Source organism: Oncorhynchus gorbuscha, linkage group LG15 (genome assembly GCF_021184085.1).
Source record: "Oncorhynchus gorbuscha isolate QuinsamMale2020 ecotype Even-year linkage group LG15, OgorEven_v1.0, whole genome shotgun sequence".
NCBI classification, from domain to species: domain Eukaryota; kingdom Metazoa; phylum Chordata; class Actinopteri; order Salmoniformes; family Salmonidae; genus Oncorhynchus; species Oncorhynchus gorbuscha.
Genome location: NC_060187.1, coordinates 67571436 through 67592229, shown reverse-complemented (window position 1 = coordinate 67592229; position 20794 = coordinate 67571436). Strand labels below are relative to the sequence as shown.

General features: G+C 43.3%; 1 protein-coding gene across 1 annotated transcript in view; it reads left to right on the top strand.

Moving 5' to 3' along the window:
- The window catches only part of LOC123997848 (ubiquitin carboxyl-terminal hydrolase MINDY-3-like), a 50877-nt gene extending 31635 nt beyond the window's left edge, over window positions 1–19242 (top strand). The window contains exons 12-15 of the mRNA XM_046302453.1: window positions 6567–6642; window positions 17491–17578; window positions 18355–18426; window positions 18520–19242. Of these exons, the coding sequence (XP_046158409.1) occupies window positions 6567–6642; window positions 17491–17578; window positions 18355–18426; window positions 18520–18669 (386 nt within the window). The 3' untranslated portion in view covers window positions 18670–19242. The remainder of the gene's footprint in view (window positions 1–6566; window positions 6643–17490; window positions 17579–18354; window positions 18427–18519) is intronic.
- Window positions 19243–20794: the final 1552 nt, after the last annotated feature.

The following is a 20794-nucleotide window of genomic DNA, read 5'->3' as shown; positions in this document are numbered from 1 at the left end:
TTTGTCGCTGTCTTTGATGTCTGTCTTTAGTGAGCGCTGCTGTGTGTGTGTTCCAGCAGGAATTGACGCCATCTTTTCTGACGCACTAATCAACATTCCTCCGTTTCATGTTTATAAGAACAATATGCCTCTTAACATGGCTGAGGGTATGTGTGCGCCTGTGTGTTTTGTGTTGTTTTTTAACAAAGTGAGCCTCACCAGCTGAGAGTAGTCTTCTATTTGCCACACCAAATATGTAGTAAACACACTGATCCATTCAGACCAGAGAGAGAGAAATTGATGGGTCTTACTGCGCCCGAGATGAGTTTCTGCTGTTTTGTGAAAAACAAATCATATATACCATATGGATGATTATACACACACTAAAACCAGCAGAGTTGAGAGCAGTGTCAAAGCCCGATAAATCTGCCAGTGTGTCATCTAGAGTCGGCCCAGATCACTATGTTATAGAAGAGAGGCGCCAAAAAACACACACATCCCGCATGCAAGCAATAATTTACACACAGGTCTCACATGCACTCGATAACACGCACACATAGGTCTCCCATTCATGCAATAACATACACACAGGTCTCGCATGCATGCAATAACACACAGTTTCATTAGTGTTCCACACAGAATTTGAAACTATGACTCTGCTGTAGTCCTTCCCAATGTACAACACACATGCTCAAATCAAATTTTATTAGTCACATGTGCCGAATACAACAGGTGTAGACCTTAAAGTGAAATGCTTACTTACGTGCTCCTAACCAACAATGCAGTTAAAAAAATATGGATAAGAATAAGAAATAAAAGTAACAAGTAATTAAAGAGCAGCAGTAAAATAACAATAGCGAGACTATATACAGGTGGGTACCAGTACAGAGTCAATGTGCGGGGGCACCAGGTAGTTGAGGTAATATGTACAGGTACAGTGGGGAGAACAAGTATTTGATACACTGCCGATTTTGCAGGTTTTCCTACTTACAAAGCATGTAGAGGCCTGTAATTTTTATCATGGTTACACTTCAACTGTGTGAGATGGAATCTAAAACTAAAATCCAGAAAATCACATTGTATGATTTTTAAGTAATTAATTTGCATGTTATTGCATGCCATAAGTATTTGATCACCAACCAACCAGTAAGAATTCCAGCTCTCACAGACCTGTTAGTTTTTCTTTAAGAAGTCCTCCTGTTCTCCACTCATTACCTGTATTAACTGCACCTGTTTGAACTTGTTACCTGTATAAAAGACACCTGTCCACACACTCAATCAAACAAACTCCAACCTCTCCACAATTGCCAAGACCAGAGAGGTGTGTAAGGACATCAGGGATACAATTTTAGACCTGCACAAGGCTGGGATGGGCTACTGGACAATAGGCAAGCAGCTTGGTGAGAAGGCAACAACTGTTGGCGCAATTATTAGAAAATGGAAGAAGTTCAAGATGACGGTCAATCACCCTCGGTCTGAGGCTCCATGCAAGATCTCACCTCGTGTGGCATCAATGATCATGAGGAATGTGAGGGATCAGCCCAGAACTACACAGCAGGACCTGGTCAATGACCTGATGAGAGCTGGGACCACAGTCTCATTGAAAACCATTAGTAAAACACTACGCCGTCATGGATTAAAATCCTGCAGCACACACAAGGTCCCCCTGCTCAAGCCAGCGCATGCCCAGGCCCGTCTGAAGTTTGCCAATGACCATCTGGATGATCCAGAGGATCTCCTCCTCAACTGACGATACTGTCTGCATGCACAAGAGTATGGTCATGTGGTCTGATGAGACAAAAATAGAGCTTTTTGGTCTAAACTCCACTCGCCGTGTTTGGAGGAAGAAGGATGAGTACAACCCCAAGAACACCATCCCAACCGTGAAGCATGGAGGTGGAAACATCATTCTTTGGAGATGCTTTTCTGCAAAGGGGACAGGACGACTGCACCATATTGAGTGGAGGATGGATGGGGCCATGTATCGCGGAATCTTGGCCAACAACCTCCTTCCCTCAGTAAGACCATTGAAGATGGGTCGTGGCTGGGTCTTCCAGCATGACAACGACCCAAAACACACAGCCAGCTCCTTAGTGGCTCCGTAAGAAGCATCTCAAGGTCCTGGAGTGGCCTAGCCGGTCTCCAGACCTGAACCCAATAGAAAATCTTTGGAGGGAGCTGAAAGTCCGTATGGCCCAGCGACAGCCCCGAAACCTGAAGGATCTGGAGAAGCTCTGTATGAAGGAGTGGGCCAAAATCCCTGCTGCAGTGTGTGCAAATCTAGTCAAGAACTACAGAAAACGTATGATCTCTGTAATTGCAAACGAAGGTTTCTGTACCAAATATTAAGTTCTGCTTTTCTGATGTATCAAATACTTATGTCATGCAATGTGCAAAATGTGCTTTTCTGGATTTTTGTTTTAGATTCCGTCTCTCACAGTTGAAGTGTACCTATGATAAATATTACAGACCACTACATTCTTTGTAAGTAGGAAAACCTACAAATATTTGTTCTCCCCACTGTAGGTAAAGTTAAGGTGACTATGCATAGATGACAACAGAGAGTAGCAGTGGAGTGAGTAGCAGCGGCGTAAAAGAGTGGGGGGGCAATGAGGTGGTGTAAAAGGGGGGGGGGCAATGCAAATAGTCTGGGTAGCCATTTGATAAGGTGTTCAGGAGGATTGGGGGTAGAAGCAGTTTAGAAGCCTTTTGGACCTAGACTTGGCACTCTGATGCCGTGAGGTAGCAGAGATAACACTCAGACAATATTTAGGGCCTTCCTCTGACACCGACTGGTTTTGAGGTCCTGGATGGCTTAAAGCTTGGCCCCAGATGTACTGGGCCGTTAGCGCTACACTCTGTAGTACCTTGCAGTTACCATACCAGGCAGTGACGCAACCAGTCGATATACTCTCTATGGTGCAGCTGTAGAACCTTTTGAAGATCTGCGGACCCATACCAAATCTTTTCAGTCTCCTGAGGGGGAATGGGTTTTGTCGTGCCCTCTTCACGAATGTCTTGGTGTGCTTGGACCATGTTAGTTTGTTGGTGATGTGGACACCAAGGAACTTGAAGCTCTCAACCTGCTCCACTGCAGCCCCGTCGATGAGAATGGGGGCATGCTCGGTAGTCCACAATCATCTCCTTTGTCTTGATCACGTTGCAGGAGAGATTGTTGTCCTGGCACCACACGGCCAGGTCTCTGACCTCCTCCCTATAGGCTGTCTCGTCGTTGTCAGTGATCAGGCTACTACTGTTGTCATCAGCAAACTTAATGATTGTGTTTGAGTTGTGCCTGGCCGTGCAGTCATGAGTGAACAGGAGGGGACTGAGCACGCACCCCTGAGGGGCCCCTGTGCTGAGGATCAGCGTGGCAGATGTGTTGTTACCTACCCTTACCACCTGGGGGCGGCCTGTTAGGAAGTCCAAGATTCAGCTGCAGAGGGAGGTGTTTAGTCCCAGGGTCCTTAGCTTATTGATGAGCTTTGAGGGCACTATGGTGTTGAATGCTGAGCTCTTGTCAATGAATAGCATTCTCACATAGGTGTTCCCTTTGTCCAGGTGAGAAAGGGCTGTGTGGAGTGCAATAGAGATTGCATGATGTGTATGCAAATTGGAGTGGGTCTAGGGTTTCTAGGATAATGGTGTTGATGTGAATCATGACCAGCCTTTCAAAGCATTTCATGGCTACAGACATGAGTGCCACGGGTCTGTAGTCATTTAGGCAGGTTACCTTAGTGTTATTGGGCACAGGCACTGTGGTTGTCTGCTTAAAACATGTTGGTATTACAGACTTGGACAGGGAGAGGTTGAAAATGTCAGAGAAGACACCTGCCAGTTGAACAGCGCATGCTCGCAGTACACGTCCTGGTAATCCGTCTGGCCCTGCGGCCTTGTGAATGCTGACCTGTTTAACTTCTTATGGCTGCAGGGGCAGCATTGAGTAGCTTGGATGAAAGGTGCCCAGAGTAAATGGCCTGCTCCTCATTCTCAGTTGCTAATATATGCATATTATTAGTAGTATTGGATAGAACACACTCAGAAGTTTCTAAAACTGTTTGAATGTCTTAGAGTATAAAATAACTCATATGGCAGGCAAAAACCTGAGAAGAAATCCAAACAGGAAGTGGAAATCTGAGGTTGGTCGATTTTTCAACCCAGGCCCTATTGAATTCACAGTGGGATATGAATGAAGTTGCACTTCCTAGGGCTTCCACTAGATGTCAACTGTATTTAGAAACTTGAATGAGGCTTCTACTATGGTGTGGGACTGAATGAGTCAGGTTACTGACAGAGAGCCATTTACTGGTCACGTGCATTCCACATGATATTGACCTGTGTTCCATTGCTCCTCTACTCATAGGAATTCTCCGGTTGAAACTTTATTGAATATTTATGATAAAAACATCCTAATGATTGATTCTTGGACATAAATAACGGACATTATCGAACAAATCAAGCATTTATTGTGGAACTAGGATTTCTGGGAGCGCATTCTGATGAAGATCATCAAAGGTGAGGGAATATTTATGGTTTCTGTTGACTCCAACATGGCGGCTAATTTATTATTTTTCTGAGCGCCGTCTCAGATTATTGCATGGTTTGCCTTTTCTGTTTTTTAAAAATCTGACACCGGTTGCATTAAGGTGAGGTTTATCTATAATTCCATGTGTATAACTTGTATTATCATCTACATTTATGATGAGTATTTCTATTGAATCGATGTGGCTATGCAAAATCACTGAATGTTTTTGGAACTAGTGAACGTAACTCGCCGACGTAAACTCAGATTTTTCATAATTATATGAACTTTATCAAACAAAACGAGCATCATAGCCGGTGTAGTACAATTTGATCTTAGTCCTGTATTGACGCTTCGCCTGTTTAATGGTTTGTCGGAGGGCATAGGATTTCTCATACGCTTCCAGGTTAGAGTCCCGCTCCATGAAAGCGGCAGCTCTAGCCTTTACCTAATTCAAGGCTTCTGGTTGGGGTATGTATGTATAGTCACTGTGGGGACGACGTCATTGATGCACTTATTGATAAAGCCAATGACTAATGTGGTGTACTCCTCAATGCCATCAGAATATATTCCAGTCTGTGCAAAACAGTCCTGTAGTTTAGCATCTGCTTCATCTGGCTGCTTTAATATTTGCTTTTAAGCAAGAATCTGGAGGGTAGAATTATGGTCAGATTTGCCAAATGTAGGGCGAAGGAGAGCTTTGTATGCGTCTCTGTGCGTGGAGTAAAGGTGGTCAAGTTTTTAAAGTTTTTTTTTACCCCCGGTGGTTGCACATTTAACATGCTGATAAATCAGTTTTAACACATTTCTAAGTTCCCCTGTATTAAAGTCCCAGCTACTAGGAGCACCGCCTCTGGGTGAGCATTTTCTTGTTTGCTTATGGCGGAATACCGCTCATTCAATGCTGTCTTAGTGCCAGCCTTAGTCTGTGGTGGTATGTAGACAGCTATGAAAAATACAGATGAAAACTCTCTAGGTAGATAGTGTGGTCTACAGCTTATCATGAGATACTGTACCTCAGGTGAGCAATGGCTCTAAACTTCCTTAGATATCGTGCACCAGCTGTTATTTACAAAAATACATACTCTGCTGCCCCTTACCAGACACCGCTGTTCTATCCTGCCGGTACATTGTATAACCAGCCAGCTGTATGTTGATAGTGTCGTCATTCAGCCATGACTCCATGAAACATAAGGTATTACAGTTTTGAATGTCCTGTTGTCAGTTTAGTCTTCCGCGTAGGTCATCTATTTTATTCTCCAAAGATTGCACGTCTGCAAGCAAAATGGGAGGAAGTGAAGGTTTATTCGATCGCCTACGAATTCTCAGATGGCAGCCTGCCCCTGGCCCCTTTTTCTCTGCCGCCTCATCACGCATATCACAGGGATCTGCGCCTGTTCCCGAGAAAGCAGTAGTATATAATTCGTGTTGGGCTCGTCAGACACGTTAAAGGGAAAAAATGATTCTGCTTGTCCGTGGTGAGTAATCGCAGTCCTGATGTCCAGAAGTTATTTTCGGTCAAAAGAGATGGTAGATGGCCACATTAAGTTACAAACAACACAAATAAACAAAAAAACAAAACACAATGGGTTGGGAACATGTAAAACGTCAGCTTTCTTCTCCAGCGCCATTGCGCACACACACACAATCATATGTTAGTGTTTTAAGACAGGTTGGACACACGTGCATATGGACACACGTGGTAGTGTTTAAAGCTGGTCCTCTCAGGTACAGAAGTCATAGCTGAGGAATGTAGGTCAGACAGAGGAGAGAACAAGGCTGGCTTTTGTGTGTGTGTTGCATGTGTACATATGTGTTTGTGTGTGCTTAATTTCCTCAGTTAGCTCAATGTAAACTGTGTGTGTTCAGTGTGAGGGAAAGTGAAGGCCTGTCCTGTCTCAGTGCCACTGGGACTTGCTGATAATGGCGCACCCTCTCCATCCCACCTCTTTGATCATGACTGACAGAAAACAAACACACGGAATTGCTGTGGAATCTGAGGCCTGTCTCCTAGCTGTGTTAGAACTAAAATTATCTGACAAATATTCTCTTTCTTTCCCTCCAGATAACGGCTTTATTCCAGACTCTCTGTTGGAGGAGGTGATGAAGGCACTAGACCTCGTCTCAGAACCTGAATACTAGTAAGTGTGTGTGCTCTTGTCCAGCACCAGTTCCAGCCGGCTTAGCTAATGTTTCACTGCTGCTAGGTAAAGAGCAGAGAACACCGACAGAACAAGAGAGCGAGAACACTAAACGTCCAGAGGATGCGAGAAAGAGGGGTGGGTGGAGGGGGGTATTAAACTACTAGCAGAAAGACTGGAAGGAAATAATTGAATGTGCTGCTTCAAACAAGGTTTAGAGTGAGGAATAGTTCAATTCAAAGGGCTTTATTGGCATGGGAAACATGTTTACATTGCCAAAGCAAGTGGAATAGATAATATACAGAAGTGAATTTAACATTGGCAGTAGAATGGCCTTACTGATGAGCTCACGGACTTTCAACGTGGTACCATCATAGGATGCCACCTTTCCAACAAGTCAGTTTGTAAAATTTCTACCCTGCTAGAGCTGCCCTGGTCAACTAAGTGCTGTTATTGTGAAGTAGAAATGTCTAGGATCAGCCTCGAAGTGGTAGGCCACACAAGCTAACAGAATGGGGTTGCCGATTGCTGAAGCTCATAGCGTGTTAAAATCATCTGTCCTCGGTTGCAACACTCACTACTGAGTTCCGAACTGCCTCAGGAAGCAACGTCAGCACAGGAACTGTTCGTGGGAAGCTTCATGAAATGGGTTTCCATGGCCGAGCAGCCATACACAAGCGTACGATCACCATGCGCAATGCCAAGCATCGTCTGGAGTGGTGTAAATCTCGCTACCATTGGACTCTGGAGCAGTGGAAATGTGTTTTCTGGAGTGATGAATCACGCTTCACCACCTTGCAGTCCGACGGACGATTCTGGGTTTGGCAGATGCCAGGAGAATGCTACCTGCCCCAAAGCATAGTGCCAACTGTAGTTTGGTGGAGGAGGAATATTGGTCTGGTGTTGTTTTTCATGGTTTGGAGGGAGTCTTAATGCTACATCATACAATGACATTCTAGATGATTCTGTGCTTTGTGGCAACAGTATGGAGGAAGGCCCTTTCATGTTTCAGCATGACAATGCCCCCATGAACAAAGATACAGATGGTTAGTCGAGATCAGTGTGGAAGAACTTGACTGGCCTGCACAGAGCCCTGTCCTCAACTTCATTGAACAATTTTGGGATGAATTGGAACGCCGACTGAGACCCAGGCCTAATCGCCCAACATCAGTGCCCGACCTCACTAATGCTCTTGTGGCTGAATGGATGTAAGTCCCCGCAGTAATGTTTCAACATTTAGTGGAAAGCCTTCCCCAGAAGAGTGGAGGATGTTATAGCAGCAAAGGGGGGACCAACTCCATATTAATGCCCATGCTTTTGGAATGAGATGTTCGACGTGCCGGTGTTCACATACTTTGGCTTATGTAGTTTGTATTTACAATGGTGTTTGTGCTTCACTGGTTGCCCTTGTGACAACGGGTCACAAATATTGCTGCTGTGACGGCACACTGTGGTATTTCAACGAATAGATGTGGGAGTTATCAAAATTGATTTGCTTTCAAATTCTTTGTGGGCCTGTGTAATCTGAAGGAAATATGTGTCTCTAACATGGTCATACATTTGGCAGGGGAACTGAACAGTTATTTTAAAAGCATGAGAACCGGTTAACTTCTTGGCGCACCCATCCCGTTAGCGGGATCATTTTCATCAACATCCGCTGAATTTCAGAGCGCCAAATTCAAATTAAATGACAATATAGCAAAACACAGCTTAGCTTGTTGTTAATCCACCTGGCGTGTCAGATTTCAAAAAAGCTTTACAGCAAAAGCTATCCAAGCGTTTATGCTAGGACATCTCTCTCAGCAGACAAAACATTACAAAGAGCTAGCAGCAAAGTAGATTGGTCACGAAAGTCAGAAAAAACAATAAAATGAATCGCTTACCTTTGATGATCTTCGGATGTTTGCACTCACGAGACTCCCAGTTACACAATAAATGTTCCTTTTGTTCCACAAAGATTGTTTTTATACTCAAAATACCTCCATTTGGTTGGCCCGTTTTGTTCAGAAATCCACAGGCTCGAGCAGTCACGACGGGGCAGAGGAAAATTCCAAAAAGTATCCGTAAAGTTTGTAGAAACATGTCAAATGTTTTTTTATAATCAATCCTCAGGTTGTTTTTACAATAAATAATTGATAATATTTCAACCGGACCGTAGCTTTTTCAATAGGAAAGAGAAAAACATGTCTGCTCCAAGCTGTTGTGCATGCAAAACTCTGCTGGCACCCAGCCACCCACTGACGCGATGTGATCATTCTCGCTCATTTTTCAGAATAAAAGCCTGAAACTATGTCTAAGGAATGTTCACGCCATGTGGAAGCCATAGGGAAAGGAATCTGGTTGATATCCCTTTAAATGGAGGGAAGGCATGCAATGGAACGGGGAGATTTGTTTCTCTTAGGCACTTCCTTGTTGGATTTTCCTCAGGTTTTCACCTGCAATATCAGTTATGTTATACTCACAGACAATATTTTGACAGTTTTGGAAACTTTTGTGTTTTATATCTATCTAATTATATCCATATTCTAGATTCTGGGCCTGAGAAATAGGCAGTTTCATTTGGGTACGTTTTTCATCAAAATACTGCCCCCTACACTCAACAGGTTAATCTAGTCCCACAACAAAATGCCTATGCAAAGCCCTCCAGTGTCTGCCTGGAAGCTGAAAAGCTTTGCCCTCCCCTGCCCTCCTTTTGGCAAATCTGACCATGACTCCATTTTGTTGCTCCCATTCTATTGGCCGAAACTAAAACAGGAAACGCCCGTGCTCAGGTCTATCCAACACTGGTCTTACCAATCGGATTCCACACTTCAAGATTGCTTCGATCACGTGGACTGGGATATGTTCCGGGTAGCCTCAGACAATAACATTGACGTATACACTGACTCGGTGAGCAAGTTTATTAGCTAGTGCATCAGAGATCTTGTACCCAAGGTGACTGGAAACATGACCGAATACAAACAGTGTAGCTATTACCTCCAAGGCAATCAAACAAGCAAAGCGTCAGTATAGAGACAAAGCGGAGTCGCAATTCAACGGCTCAAACACGAGACTAATGTGGCAGGGTCTACAGTCAATCACAGATTACAAAAAGAAAACCAGCCCCATCACAGATGTTGACATCTTGCTTTCAGACAAACTAAACAACTTCTTTGCTCGCTTTGAAGACAATACAGTGCCACTGACACGGCCCGCTACCGAAGCCTGTGGGCTCTCTGTGGCCAACATGAGTAAAACATTTAAACGTGTTATTCCTCGCAAGGCTAGCTGTGTCCTCAGCGCATGTGCAGACCAGCTGGCTGGTGTGTTTACGGACATATTCAATCAATCCCTATTCCAGTCTGCTGTCCCCACATGTTTCAAGATGGCCACTATTGTTCCTGTACCCAAGAAGGCAAAGGTAACTGAACTAAATGACTATCCCCCCATAGCAATCATTTCTGTCATCAGGAAGTGCTTTGAGAGACAAGTCAAGGATCATATCACCTTCACCCTACCTAATACCCTAGACCCACTCCAATTTTCTTACCGCCCCAATAGGTCCACAGACGACACAATCGCCAGCACACTGCCCTATCCCATCTGGATAAGAGGAATACCTATGTAAGAATACTGTTCATTGACTACAGCTCAGCATTTGACACCATTGTACCCTCAACTCGTCATTAAGCTTGAGACCCTGGCTCTCGACCCCGCTCAGTGCAACTGCATCCTGGACTTTGATGGGCCAGTAGGAAACAACATCTTCACCCCGCTGATACTCAACACTGGGGCCCCACAAGAGTGCGTTCTCAGCCCTCCTGTACTCCCTGTTCACCCATGACTGCGTGGCCATGCATGTCTCCAACTCAGACGAAACTACAGTGGTAGGCTTGATTACCAACAACGACGAGACAGCCTACAGGGAAGGAGGTGAGGGCCCTCGGAGTGTGGTGTCAGAAAAATAACCTCTCACTCAACGTCAACAAAACAAAGGAGGTGATTGTGGACTTCAAGAAAGAGCAGAGGGTGCACCCCTCCATCCACATCGATGGGACAGTAGTGAAAGTGGCAAGTTTTAAGTTCCTCTGCCTACAAATCACGGACAAACTGAAATGGTCCACCCACACAGATAGTGTGGTGAAGAAGGCTGAAGGAATGTGGCTTGTCACCTAAAACACTCACAAACTTTTACAGATGCACAATCGAGAGCATCCTGTCGGGCTGTATCACCGCCTGGTACGGTATCACTAGTCACTATAAATAACGCCACTTTAATAATGTTTACATATCCTACATTACTCATCTCATATGTATATACTGTATTCTATACTGTATTCTATACTATCTATTGCATCTTGCCTTTGCCGCCCGGCCATCACTCATCCATATATTTATATGTACAGTGGGACAAAAAAGTATTTAGTCAGCCACCAATTGTGCAAGTTCTCCCACTTAAAAAGATGAGCGGCCTGTAATTTTCATCATAGGTACACTTAAACTATGACAGACAAAATTAGAAGAAGAAAAATCCAGAAAATCACATTGTAGGATTTTTAATGAATTTATTTGCATATTATGGTGGAAAATAAGTATTTGCTTGTTTGTAGGTGACCCGAATACTTATTTTCCACCATAATTTGCAAATTAATTAATAAAAAATCCTACAATGTGATTTTCTGGATTTTATTCCCTCATTTTGTCTGTCATAGTTGAAGTGTACCTATGATGAAAATTACAGGCCTCTCATCTTTGAACAAATAGAAATAAAAAATAGTTATATATTTAAAAAATAATTATAATAATACAAAAATAATTATAATATATAATTCTAAAAAAACATATATATAAAACATGCAGCAGCACTATCAAGGTTCTTATTAGCTATTTCCAGCCTTAGCTGAGACGATGAGCAAATAATTAGTTTTTAGATTTTACAGCACCTTACACAACATGCATCTGGTCATTTCCCTAATCACCCCATTCACTCTGTCCAATTTGAAATATAGTTGAGTAGTGGAGACCAGAGTCTATCAAACTTGGGCTGTCTCTTGCGGAGGTCATAAGTGAGCTTTTCAAGAGAAAGTCAGCAATCTGGTCAATCCACATTTTAAATGTAGGAGGGGTATTAGAGGCCCACAATAGAATAATACATTTCTTAGCAAAGTATGTAATAGTCATAAGCAAATTGTCTCTGTCAGGATCAAGAACAAAGTCCTGCTGGGCATTAAGAATATTGATATGACCCCGTGTATCTAACTGTAGGATTTTCTGTGCAGCAGTGTGTATAGATTGCCAAAATCTGGCAATCTCTCTACAATTCCAAAATACATGCATATAGGTTCCACTTTCAGAGGTACATCTTTTACAGTTAGGAGAGATGTCCGTTTTCATTCTATGGAGTCTCAAATGAGTGTAATAAAATTTGTACAACCATTTGTAATTAGATTCTTTCATTTTTACATTAGTATAGGAGCAGTATACCCTGTCGCAAACCTCCGCCCATAACTCATCACTGATAGTCAGACCAAGGTCCTTTTCCCAGATTATTTTTGAAGGAGTAAAGGAGGAGCCTCCTTTCTCAGAAAGGAGTCTATAGATATAAGATATTTTGCCTTTAATGGATTGTGCTGTGACAAGAAGGGTTTCAACTTCATTCAACTGAGTTTCTTATCTCCTCTTGGAAGTAAATGAGGAAATGAAATGTCTAATTGGAAGATATTTTTTCCAAAAATAATAAAGAAAATGGGATCTTGGCACGTCTGCTAAATGACTTAAATGTAAATGTAAATGTTGAATTCACTGCAGAGCTCTTGAACGGATTTCAGTGTAGTGGTTTTCTGATGAAATAGGTCTGAAAAGGTCCTGATTCCTAGAATATGCCAAAGATGAAAGTTGGCATCCTTCAGGACTTTTGTCAAGTCTGGGTTGCCTACTATGGGCGAGTGAGAACATATTTGGGAGGAAATACCCAGATATTTCTTAGTCCCTCCGCTAGTAGGGTGCTGTAAATCACAAAGGTTTTGGCCATGTTGCCCACTTCACTAAAGTTATTAATGAATATAATTGAGCTTAGTGGCAATGAACCACAGGATTGGGCTTCTATCTGAATCCATGTTGACTCTTGTCTGTCTGTGATCCATGTTAGCATGTTGCGGATTTGGGCAGACCAGTAGTACAATTGAAGGGAGAGAAGGGCAAGACCACACTTCGATTCAGGTTTCGATAGAGTGGAGAACTTGATCCTAGGTGTTTTATTGCCACATATAAATTTGATGATGCTTTGGTTAGTTGTTTTGAAAAAGGAAACTGGGAGATAGCATGGGAGCATCTGAAATAAATAGTTCAGTCTAGGGAAGATGTTCATACAGATGACATTAATTCTTCCTACTAAGCTAATTAAGAGGGAGATGCAGGTTTGGAGATCGTTCTTTATTCAATCCAGGAGTGGAAGATAGTTGTCCTTGAAAAGGCTATTCAGATCTGGTGTAATGAAGATCCCAAGGTATTGAAACCCCTGTGACTTCCATTGGAATGGACATAGTGTCTTCATAGAGCTGGTGAGCGTAAGATTGAGAGGGCAGACAGTGGATTTGTTCAAATTGATCTTATAACCTGAACTTGCCATAAGGAATCTCGCGAAATCTTGTGCTGCAGGCCGCCTGCAGAAACACCCGTAATACTTGGATTGCTCCTTATCAACTCTGCCAGCGGCTCCGCCCCCAACAAATAGAGCAGGGGGGGGACAGCGAACACCCTTGTCTTGTGCCTCGTCCCAAAGGGAATCTGTCAGAATTCAGTCCATTAGTAGTCACCATGACATTTGGATGAGAGTATAGTGATTTGATCCATTTAATAAAGTTTGGGCCCATATTGAACTGAGACTGAGAACAGAATGCTCCACTCCATCCTGTCGAACGCCTTCTCAGCATCCAGTGAAGCCAGCAGGACAAATCAAATCAAATCAAATTTTATTTGTCACATACACATGGTTAGCAGATGTTAATGCGAGTGTAGCGAAATGCTTGTGCTTCTAGTTCCGACAATGCAGTGATAACCAACAAGTAATCTAACTAACAATTCCAAAACTACTGTCTTATACACAGTGTAAGGGGATAAGGAACATGTACATAAGGATATATGAATGAGTGATGGTACAGAGCAGCATACAGTAGATGGTATCGAGTACAGTATATACATATGAGATGAGTGTGTAGACAAAGTAAACAAAGTGGCATAGTTAAAGTGGCTAGTGATACATGTGTTACATAAGGATGCAGTCGATGATGTAGAGTACAGTATATACATATGCATATGAGATTAATAATGTAGGGTAAGTAACATTATATAAGGTAGCATTGTTTAAAGTGGTCTTCTGTGTGTTTACTTGATCAATAATATCAAAAAGACGGCTAATGTTATCAGAAGAGTATCCGTCTCAAATAAATCCAGTTTGGTCCACTTTTATTATTTTGGGAAGAAGAGTGTTTGGTCTTTTGGCGAGCAATTTGGTAATTATTTTGTTGTCGTAATACAACAAGCTTATGGGCCGGAATGTACGAGCAGGATAGAGGCTCCTTGTCTTTTTTGCGCAACACTTTAATGTGAGCTGTGTGCATTGAGTCTGGGAGAACTCAGTTTTTGCAAAAACATCCAGCATTTGCATGAAAATAGGGCTAAGCTGGGGCCAAAATGCTTTGTAGAACTCTCTGGGGAATCCATCTGGGCCTGGGGACTTGTTAGGTGACATGGTGGTAATTGCCTCCAGGATCTCCTCAGGAGTACGGGGGAGTTGAGATCTTCTTAGTCGGTATCTGATAGTTTAGGTAGCGAGATTCCCTCTAGGAAGGAGTGGAGTTCTGCCGCTGTGTGTTTTCTCTCAGAGGTATATAGTTTGCAGTAAAAATCATGAAAGGTTCAATTTATATTTTTGGGGTCTTATGTGACCTCGTCCTCTGCTGTTCGGATAGCCATGATTGTACGCTCTAACGGCTCTTTTTTAAATTGGTAAGCAAGCAATCTACTCTGCCTATGGCTATGGTATTTCTGTTTAGTAAAGAACTTTTTTTTAACTCTCCCAAGTATAATCCAAATTCAGTTTGGCTTTGGCTGCTTTAAGTTGACTCCAGGAGGTGCTGTCTGAGGATTGTTTATGTACTCTTTCACAGCATTCTAGCTCGCTCTCAAGAACTAGCCTGTGTGCTTCCATTGCTATTTTCTTAGAGGGAACATATGCATTTAGATGACATCTTAGTGTGGCTTTGGCAGCGTCCCACATTGTGGCTGGAGAAACAGGAGAATCTTTGTTGTCTTGTGTGTAGTTGTCTATCCATGTAGTTACCAATGTATGGAACAATTTGTTTGATAACATGGAGGTGTTGAATTTCCAGCTCTTTGACCTCGGATGTTTTTGCAGCGGTCAAACCGGAGGTGGACAACGGCGTGATCTGAAAGTGCTATGGGTCCGATTGTACACGTGGCTGAAACTCTTTGGGATAAAAATGTAATCTATACGGGAGTAGGTGTTATGGACATTCGAGTAGTATGTATAGTCCATAGATGTGCCATTAGTCTCTCTCCAGATATCTATCAGTCCCATCTCTTTAGTAAAAGAGAGTTTAACATCTTTGCAGATCTAGGGTTTGTGGTGGGAACTTGAGATGATTTGTCTACAGTTGGGTTAAGGGTACAATTAAATTCTCCCGCCACCACGCCAAAGGAAACACAATGCTCATTGAAAAGGGTTATCATTTTTGACATGAAAGCAGGGGTATCTGTGTTAGGGGCGTATATGTTTAAGATAGTAATTGGTTGTCCATACAGTGACCCAGTTATCAAAATAAATATCCCCTCCGGATCAGATATGTTTTTGTCAATTATGAATGGAACATTCTTATGGATAAGTATGTTTGTACCTCTACTGTTTGATTTGAAAGATGAGAAATACACCTGTTCCCACCCAAGCTCTGCGGAGTTTGGCATGTTCGGCATCACAGAGGTGTCTTTCTTGTAATAGATAGGGCAATGTCTGCTTTTTCCTCTTCTTTTTTTTAGAGCACATAGTATCTTTTTCTGGTCTTTGGATATCGGTTATATGTTGTCTTACCTCCTTTAGTAATAACAGTAATAGTATTTAGTCATTGGTCCATTTCTCATTGACCAGGATTGTCTTTCAAAAAATGTTATGCCTCTTCGGGAGTTTTGAAGTGTCGCAGGGCTCCTTGGTGAAGAATCCTGAGCTCTTTTGGGTATTTGAATCCCCTGAAGATGCCTCGGTCAATGGAGTATTTCTTCACCTCGTCAAACTCTCTGCGCTTTCGGCGTATTCCAGCTGACAGGTCCGGGTGTAAAGTGAGTTTGGCATTTCCCACTGTGATGGTGTTGATTTTCGCCGCCTGTAGGACTCGTTCCTTGTCGGTGAATCTCAGGAAACGTATGGTGATTGGGTGTGGTGGTTGTCTGGCTGCTGGTGGGGGCCTCAGTGCTCGGTGAGCTCTTTCGAGTTGTTCTATGGGCCTGTCGGTGGACAGGTGGAGCCATTCGGAAGTTTGTCTTGCAGGTAGCGGATCAGGGGCATGTTTTCCCTCTTCTTTCTCACCCAGATTTAATAGAACACAATTATTCCTTCGCCCCCTATTTTTCAGGTCCTCTGTTTTCTCTTCCAGATGTTCTATTTTCTTTTTAGCATATGCTATTGTTTCCATGGTGTCTGTCCAATAAGTTTTCCATGGATAGGATTCGCCCCTCTGCCTCGTCCAGGCGTCCCGCGTTTATGGTTCTTGTTGGTGATGTCAGGCAAAGCATTTTCCAGGATTGTCACCTTGCCCCCCTATCACACTGAGCTGAGAGTTAATGGCATCTAATTTAATGTTGAGTTCTGCACGTTGGGATCTCAACTCAGAAAGGATGTCTTCGACAGAGTGCGAGGTTGGCATTCATTGGGCCTCGGGGGGATGGGTCCTCTTGCTCCTGGCTAATGGCGCTAGCTTTTTCTGAAGCTAGCTGCTTCTTGTTTTGTTTGTCAATTAGGATGTGTAGGGTGAATACCTGGTCTGTCGTGTGGTAACTTGGTAAAAAGCCAATTGGATATTTGCTCAGGATGTTGTTTTCACTGAGGAAATGTAGGAGTCTGCTATTAATGACAATGCAGAGGATTATTTCTCTGACTGTAACATCAGATGACACACACAGTCTTAACTGGGTTATCAGCCTCTGTGTCTGAGCATGTAACACTCCTCTTATTTCTGCCTTAAAAGGGAAATGTTTTTCTATTTTATCACTGTGGAATAAGAATAATATTACTGCTGTAACACACAGGAATGTCTAGTGGTATATTTAGTATCACACATACACACACCAGAACTCCTCATCAGACGGGGTTACCGTACATTTCTCCAGTGTTTGCTTTCTTACACATAATCTTTTACACAGAACATGACACATTTATACCTCAGACAGCCCTTCACACCACCTCCCTCCTCACCTCCACCATTTGTGATCCCTCCTCACCCCCCCTCCCTCCTCACCTCTGCTCCTCCCTTCTCCACCCCTTCGGCCTCCCTCCTCACCTGCACCCGTTCCCCCATTCACCTGCACCCCTTCCCTCTTCACTTCCACCCCTCATCCTCCCTCACCACTCCTTCCTCAACGCCACCCTTTCCCTTCCACTAGCTCTCTCCCAATGTCTCTTCTTACTACCTCTCCCTCCATCAGACACACGGGGCTGATTTAGGTTTTCTGAAGAATTGGAGTCATGTCTCATTGCTGTACTTGGACTATAAGACAATGTTGAAATGTCAAACTTACAAACTGAACTCTTTCCTCTCTTTCTCTTCCTCCCTCTCTCTTATTCCCTCGCTCCCTCTCCAGTGTGAGTCTGATGAAGAGTAAGTTGGATCCAGAGGGCTTGGGGATTGTGCTGCTGGCTCCGTTCCTCCTGGAGTTCTTCCCTGATCAGGTAACTGAAGAGGAGCTGAGATACTTTAAGGCTGCAGCGACATCCATAAAACATGCTGCGAAGACCGATTTGGTGTATGTGTGTATGTACATGAGCGCTTCTGTTTTGTTAGTGGCTTGTGGCTGACGATAGATATGAATTTGTTGAGTCAAATCTTTTACAGCAATGTACTGGTGACCAAAATGTTTAAATATATATTTACACAAACTCCTGTTCAGACAGGGACTCTGTGGCAGGGAACCATGGCTGAAGAGTGGGAGAGCGAGAGGCAAAGAGAAAGGGAGGTGGGGACAGAGAGAGAGAGAGAGAGAGAGGAGCGGGAAGTGTGTTAAAGTGATCAGGGCTTCGGGGACTCACCAGAGGAATGGCCCTTGGCCACAAAGAAATTATACTGCCATTAGCCAACTGGACACACACACACACACACACAGACTGAGGTCATGGTTTCACATAAACATACTCTCACAGACTATTAGCATTCTGGAACGTCCCAGCAAAGTGTTTGGCTCTGTGTCATTATTGACTGGTTTCTAATATAGGCTGTTCTGTGGGATTGGGGTTATGGTTTCACAAACGCGTGTGTGTGCACGTGCGCTCACACACACACACACACACACACACACACGTATGTGGGTTTGGGGTATGGATATGGTTTCAGGCTAAAGTATGCTGAATTGTCTGTGGGTTCCCATATACACACCTTCCAGAGCAGAGTTATCGACACGCATCCCAGAGATGACTCCATGATTGTTAACTGGTGTATATTGTGTTTTCAGGATACTGGAATCCCAGACTCCTTCCCTGTCTACCACTACAATGGCCTGAAACAGTCCAACCACAACGAGAGGGTAAGATATACACACACACCTCTAAAACAGCCTGAAACTGTCATGCCACTATGATAATGTAAGGTGTTGGTGTGTGTTGTCTCTCTTTGTCAGGTGGAGTATGTTCAGGGTTCAGCCCTGGTCCTGGGCTTGGAGGACCCCATGGTGAGGACAGATGACACTCCAGTGAAGCGCTGCCTCCAGACCAAGTGGCCCTACATAGAACTGCTGTGGAATACTGACCGCTCCCCTTCACTTAACTAACTCGCTGCTAGGGTGGTAGAGGACTGACTGATCTCTACAGGAACGAAGACCACAAAGACTGAGACACACAGTACATGTACACTGCTGCACAAACACACAGCAATTTGCTCACTGTCCTGGGCAGGACAAAAACAGAACATATGCCATTACACACACCCTTGACATACAGACACACTTGTTTACTGTTAATGCTGTTGTGTTTTACATGACTGTAAATTAAGTCACAGGATGTTTTTGGTTTGCTGTAAAAATCTGAATGAATTATTATTGTCACCCTGTAGATGACTGTTTTATACTCTGGGATATATGCACCTAATAAGAACTACATGTAAAGGAAACAGCTGACCACGTTGGATGTAAACCTGTAACTGACTGACTGGAGCTATGCTTCTGTAACACCCAGCTTTCTGACTGTTAAAGAGATAAACAACCAAAGCTTTCCGCAAGACAAATATACAGTGGGGCAAAAACGTATTTAGTCAGCCACCAATTGTGCAAGTTCTCCAACTTAAAAAGATGAGAGAGGCCTGTAATTTTCATCATAGGTACACTTCAACTATGACAGACAAAATTAGGAAGAAAATTCAGAAAATCACATTGTAGGATTTTTAATTTATTTATTTGCAAATTATGGTGGAAAATAAGTATTTGGTCAATAACAAAAGTTTGCTCAATACTTTGTTATATACCCCCTGTTTTCGCAATGACAGAGGTCAAACGTTTTCTGTAAGTCTTCACACACGGTTGCTGGTATTTTGGCCCATTCCTCCATGCAGATCTCCTCTAGAGCAGTGATGTTTTGGGGCTGTTGCTGGGCAACACGGACTTTCAACTCCCTCCAAAGATTTTCTATGGGGTTGAGATCTGGAGACTGGCTAGGCCACTCCAGGACCTTGAAATGCTTCTTACGAAGTCACTCCTTCGTTGCCCGGGCGGTGTGTTAGGGATCATTGTCACGCTGAAAGAACCAGCCACGTTTCATCTTCAATGCCCTTGCTGATGGAAGGAGGTTTTCTCTCAAAATCTCACGATACATGGCCCCATTCATTCTTTCCTTTACACGGATCAGTCGTCCTGGTCACTTTGCAGAAAAACAGCCCCAAAGCATTTTGTTTCCACCCCCATGCTTCACAGTAGGTATGGTGTTCTTTGGATGCAACTCTGCGTTCTTTGTCCTCCAAACACGACGAGTTGAGTTTTTACCAAAAAGTAATATTTTGGTTTCATCTGACCATATGACATTCTCCCAATCTTCTTCTGGATCATCCAAATGCTCTCTAGCAAACTTCTTACGGGCCTGGACATGTACTGGCTTAAGCAGGGGGACACGTCTGGCACTGCAGGATTTGCGTCCCTGGCGGCGTAGTGTGTTACTGATGGTAGGCTTGGTTACTTTGGTCCCAGCTCTCTGCAGGTCATTCACTAGGTCCCCCCGTGTGGTTCTGGGATTTTTGCACACCGTTCTTGTGATCATTTTTTCATCTTGCATGGAGCCCCAGATCGAGGGAGATTATTAGTGGTCTTGTATGTCTTCCATTTCCTAATAATTGCTCCCACAGTTGATTTATTCAAACCAAGCTGCTTACCTATTGCAGATTCAGTCTTCCCAGCCTGGTGCAGGTCTACAATTTTGTTTTTGGTGTCCTTTGACAGCTCTTTGGTCTTGGCCATAGTGGAGTTTGGAGTGTGACTGTTTGAGGTTGTGAACAGGTGTTTTTATACTGATAACAAGTTCAAACAGGTGCCATTAATACAGGTAAAGAGTGGAGGACAAAGGAGCCTCTTAAAGAAGAAGTTACAGGTCTGTGAGAGCCAGAAATCTTGCTTGTTTGTTGGTGACCAAATACTTATTTTCCACCATAATTTGCTAATTAATTAATTAATGTGATTTTCTGGATTTTTTTTTCTCATTTTGTCTGTCATAGTTGAATTGTACCATTGATGAAAAGTACAGGCCTCTCATCTTTTTAAGTGGCAGAACTTGCACAATTGGTGGCTGACTACTTTTTTGCCCACCTGTATATGCACATACACACACACCTATTTGAACTACATCTGAGTTAGTTTGACCTCTTAATACTGAGGCAGGGTATCCCTGACCCAGATTAGGTTTACTGCATTATCG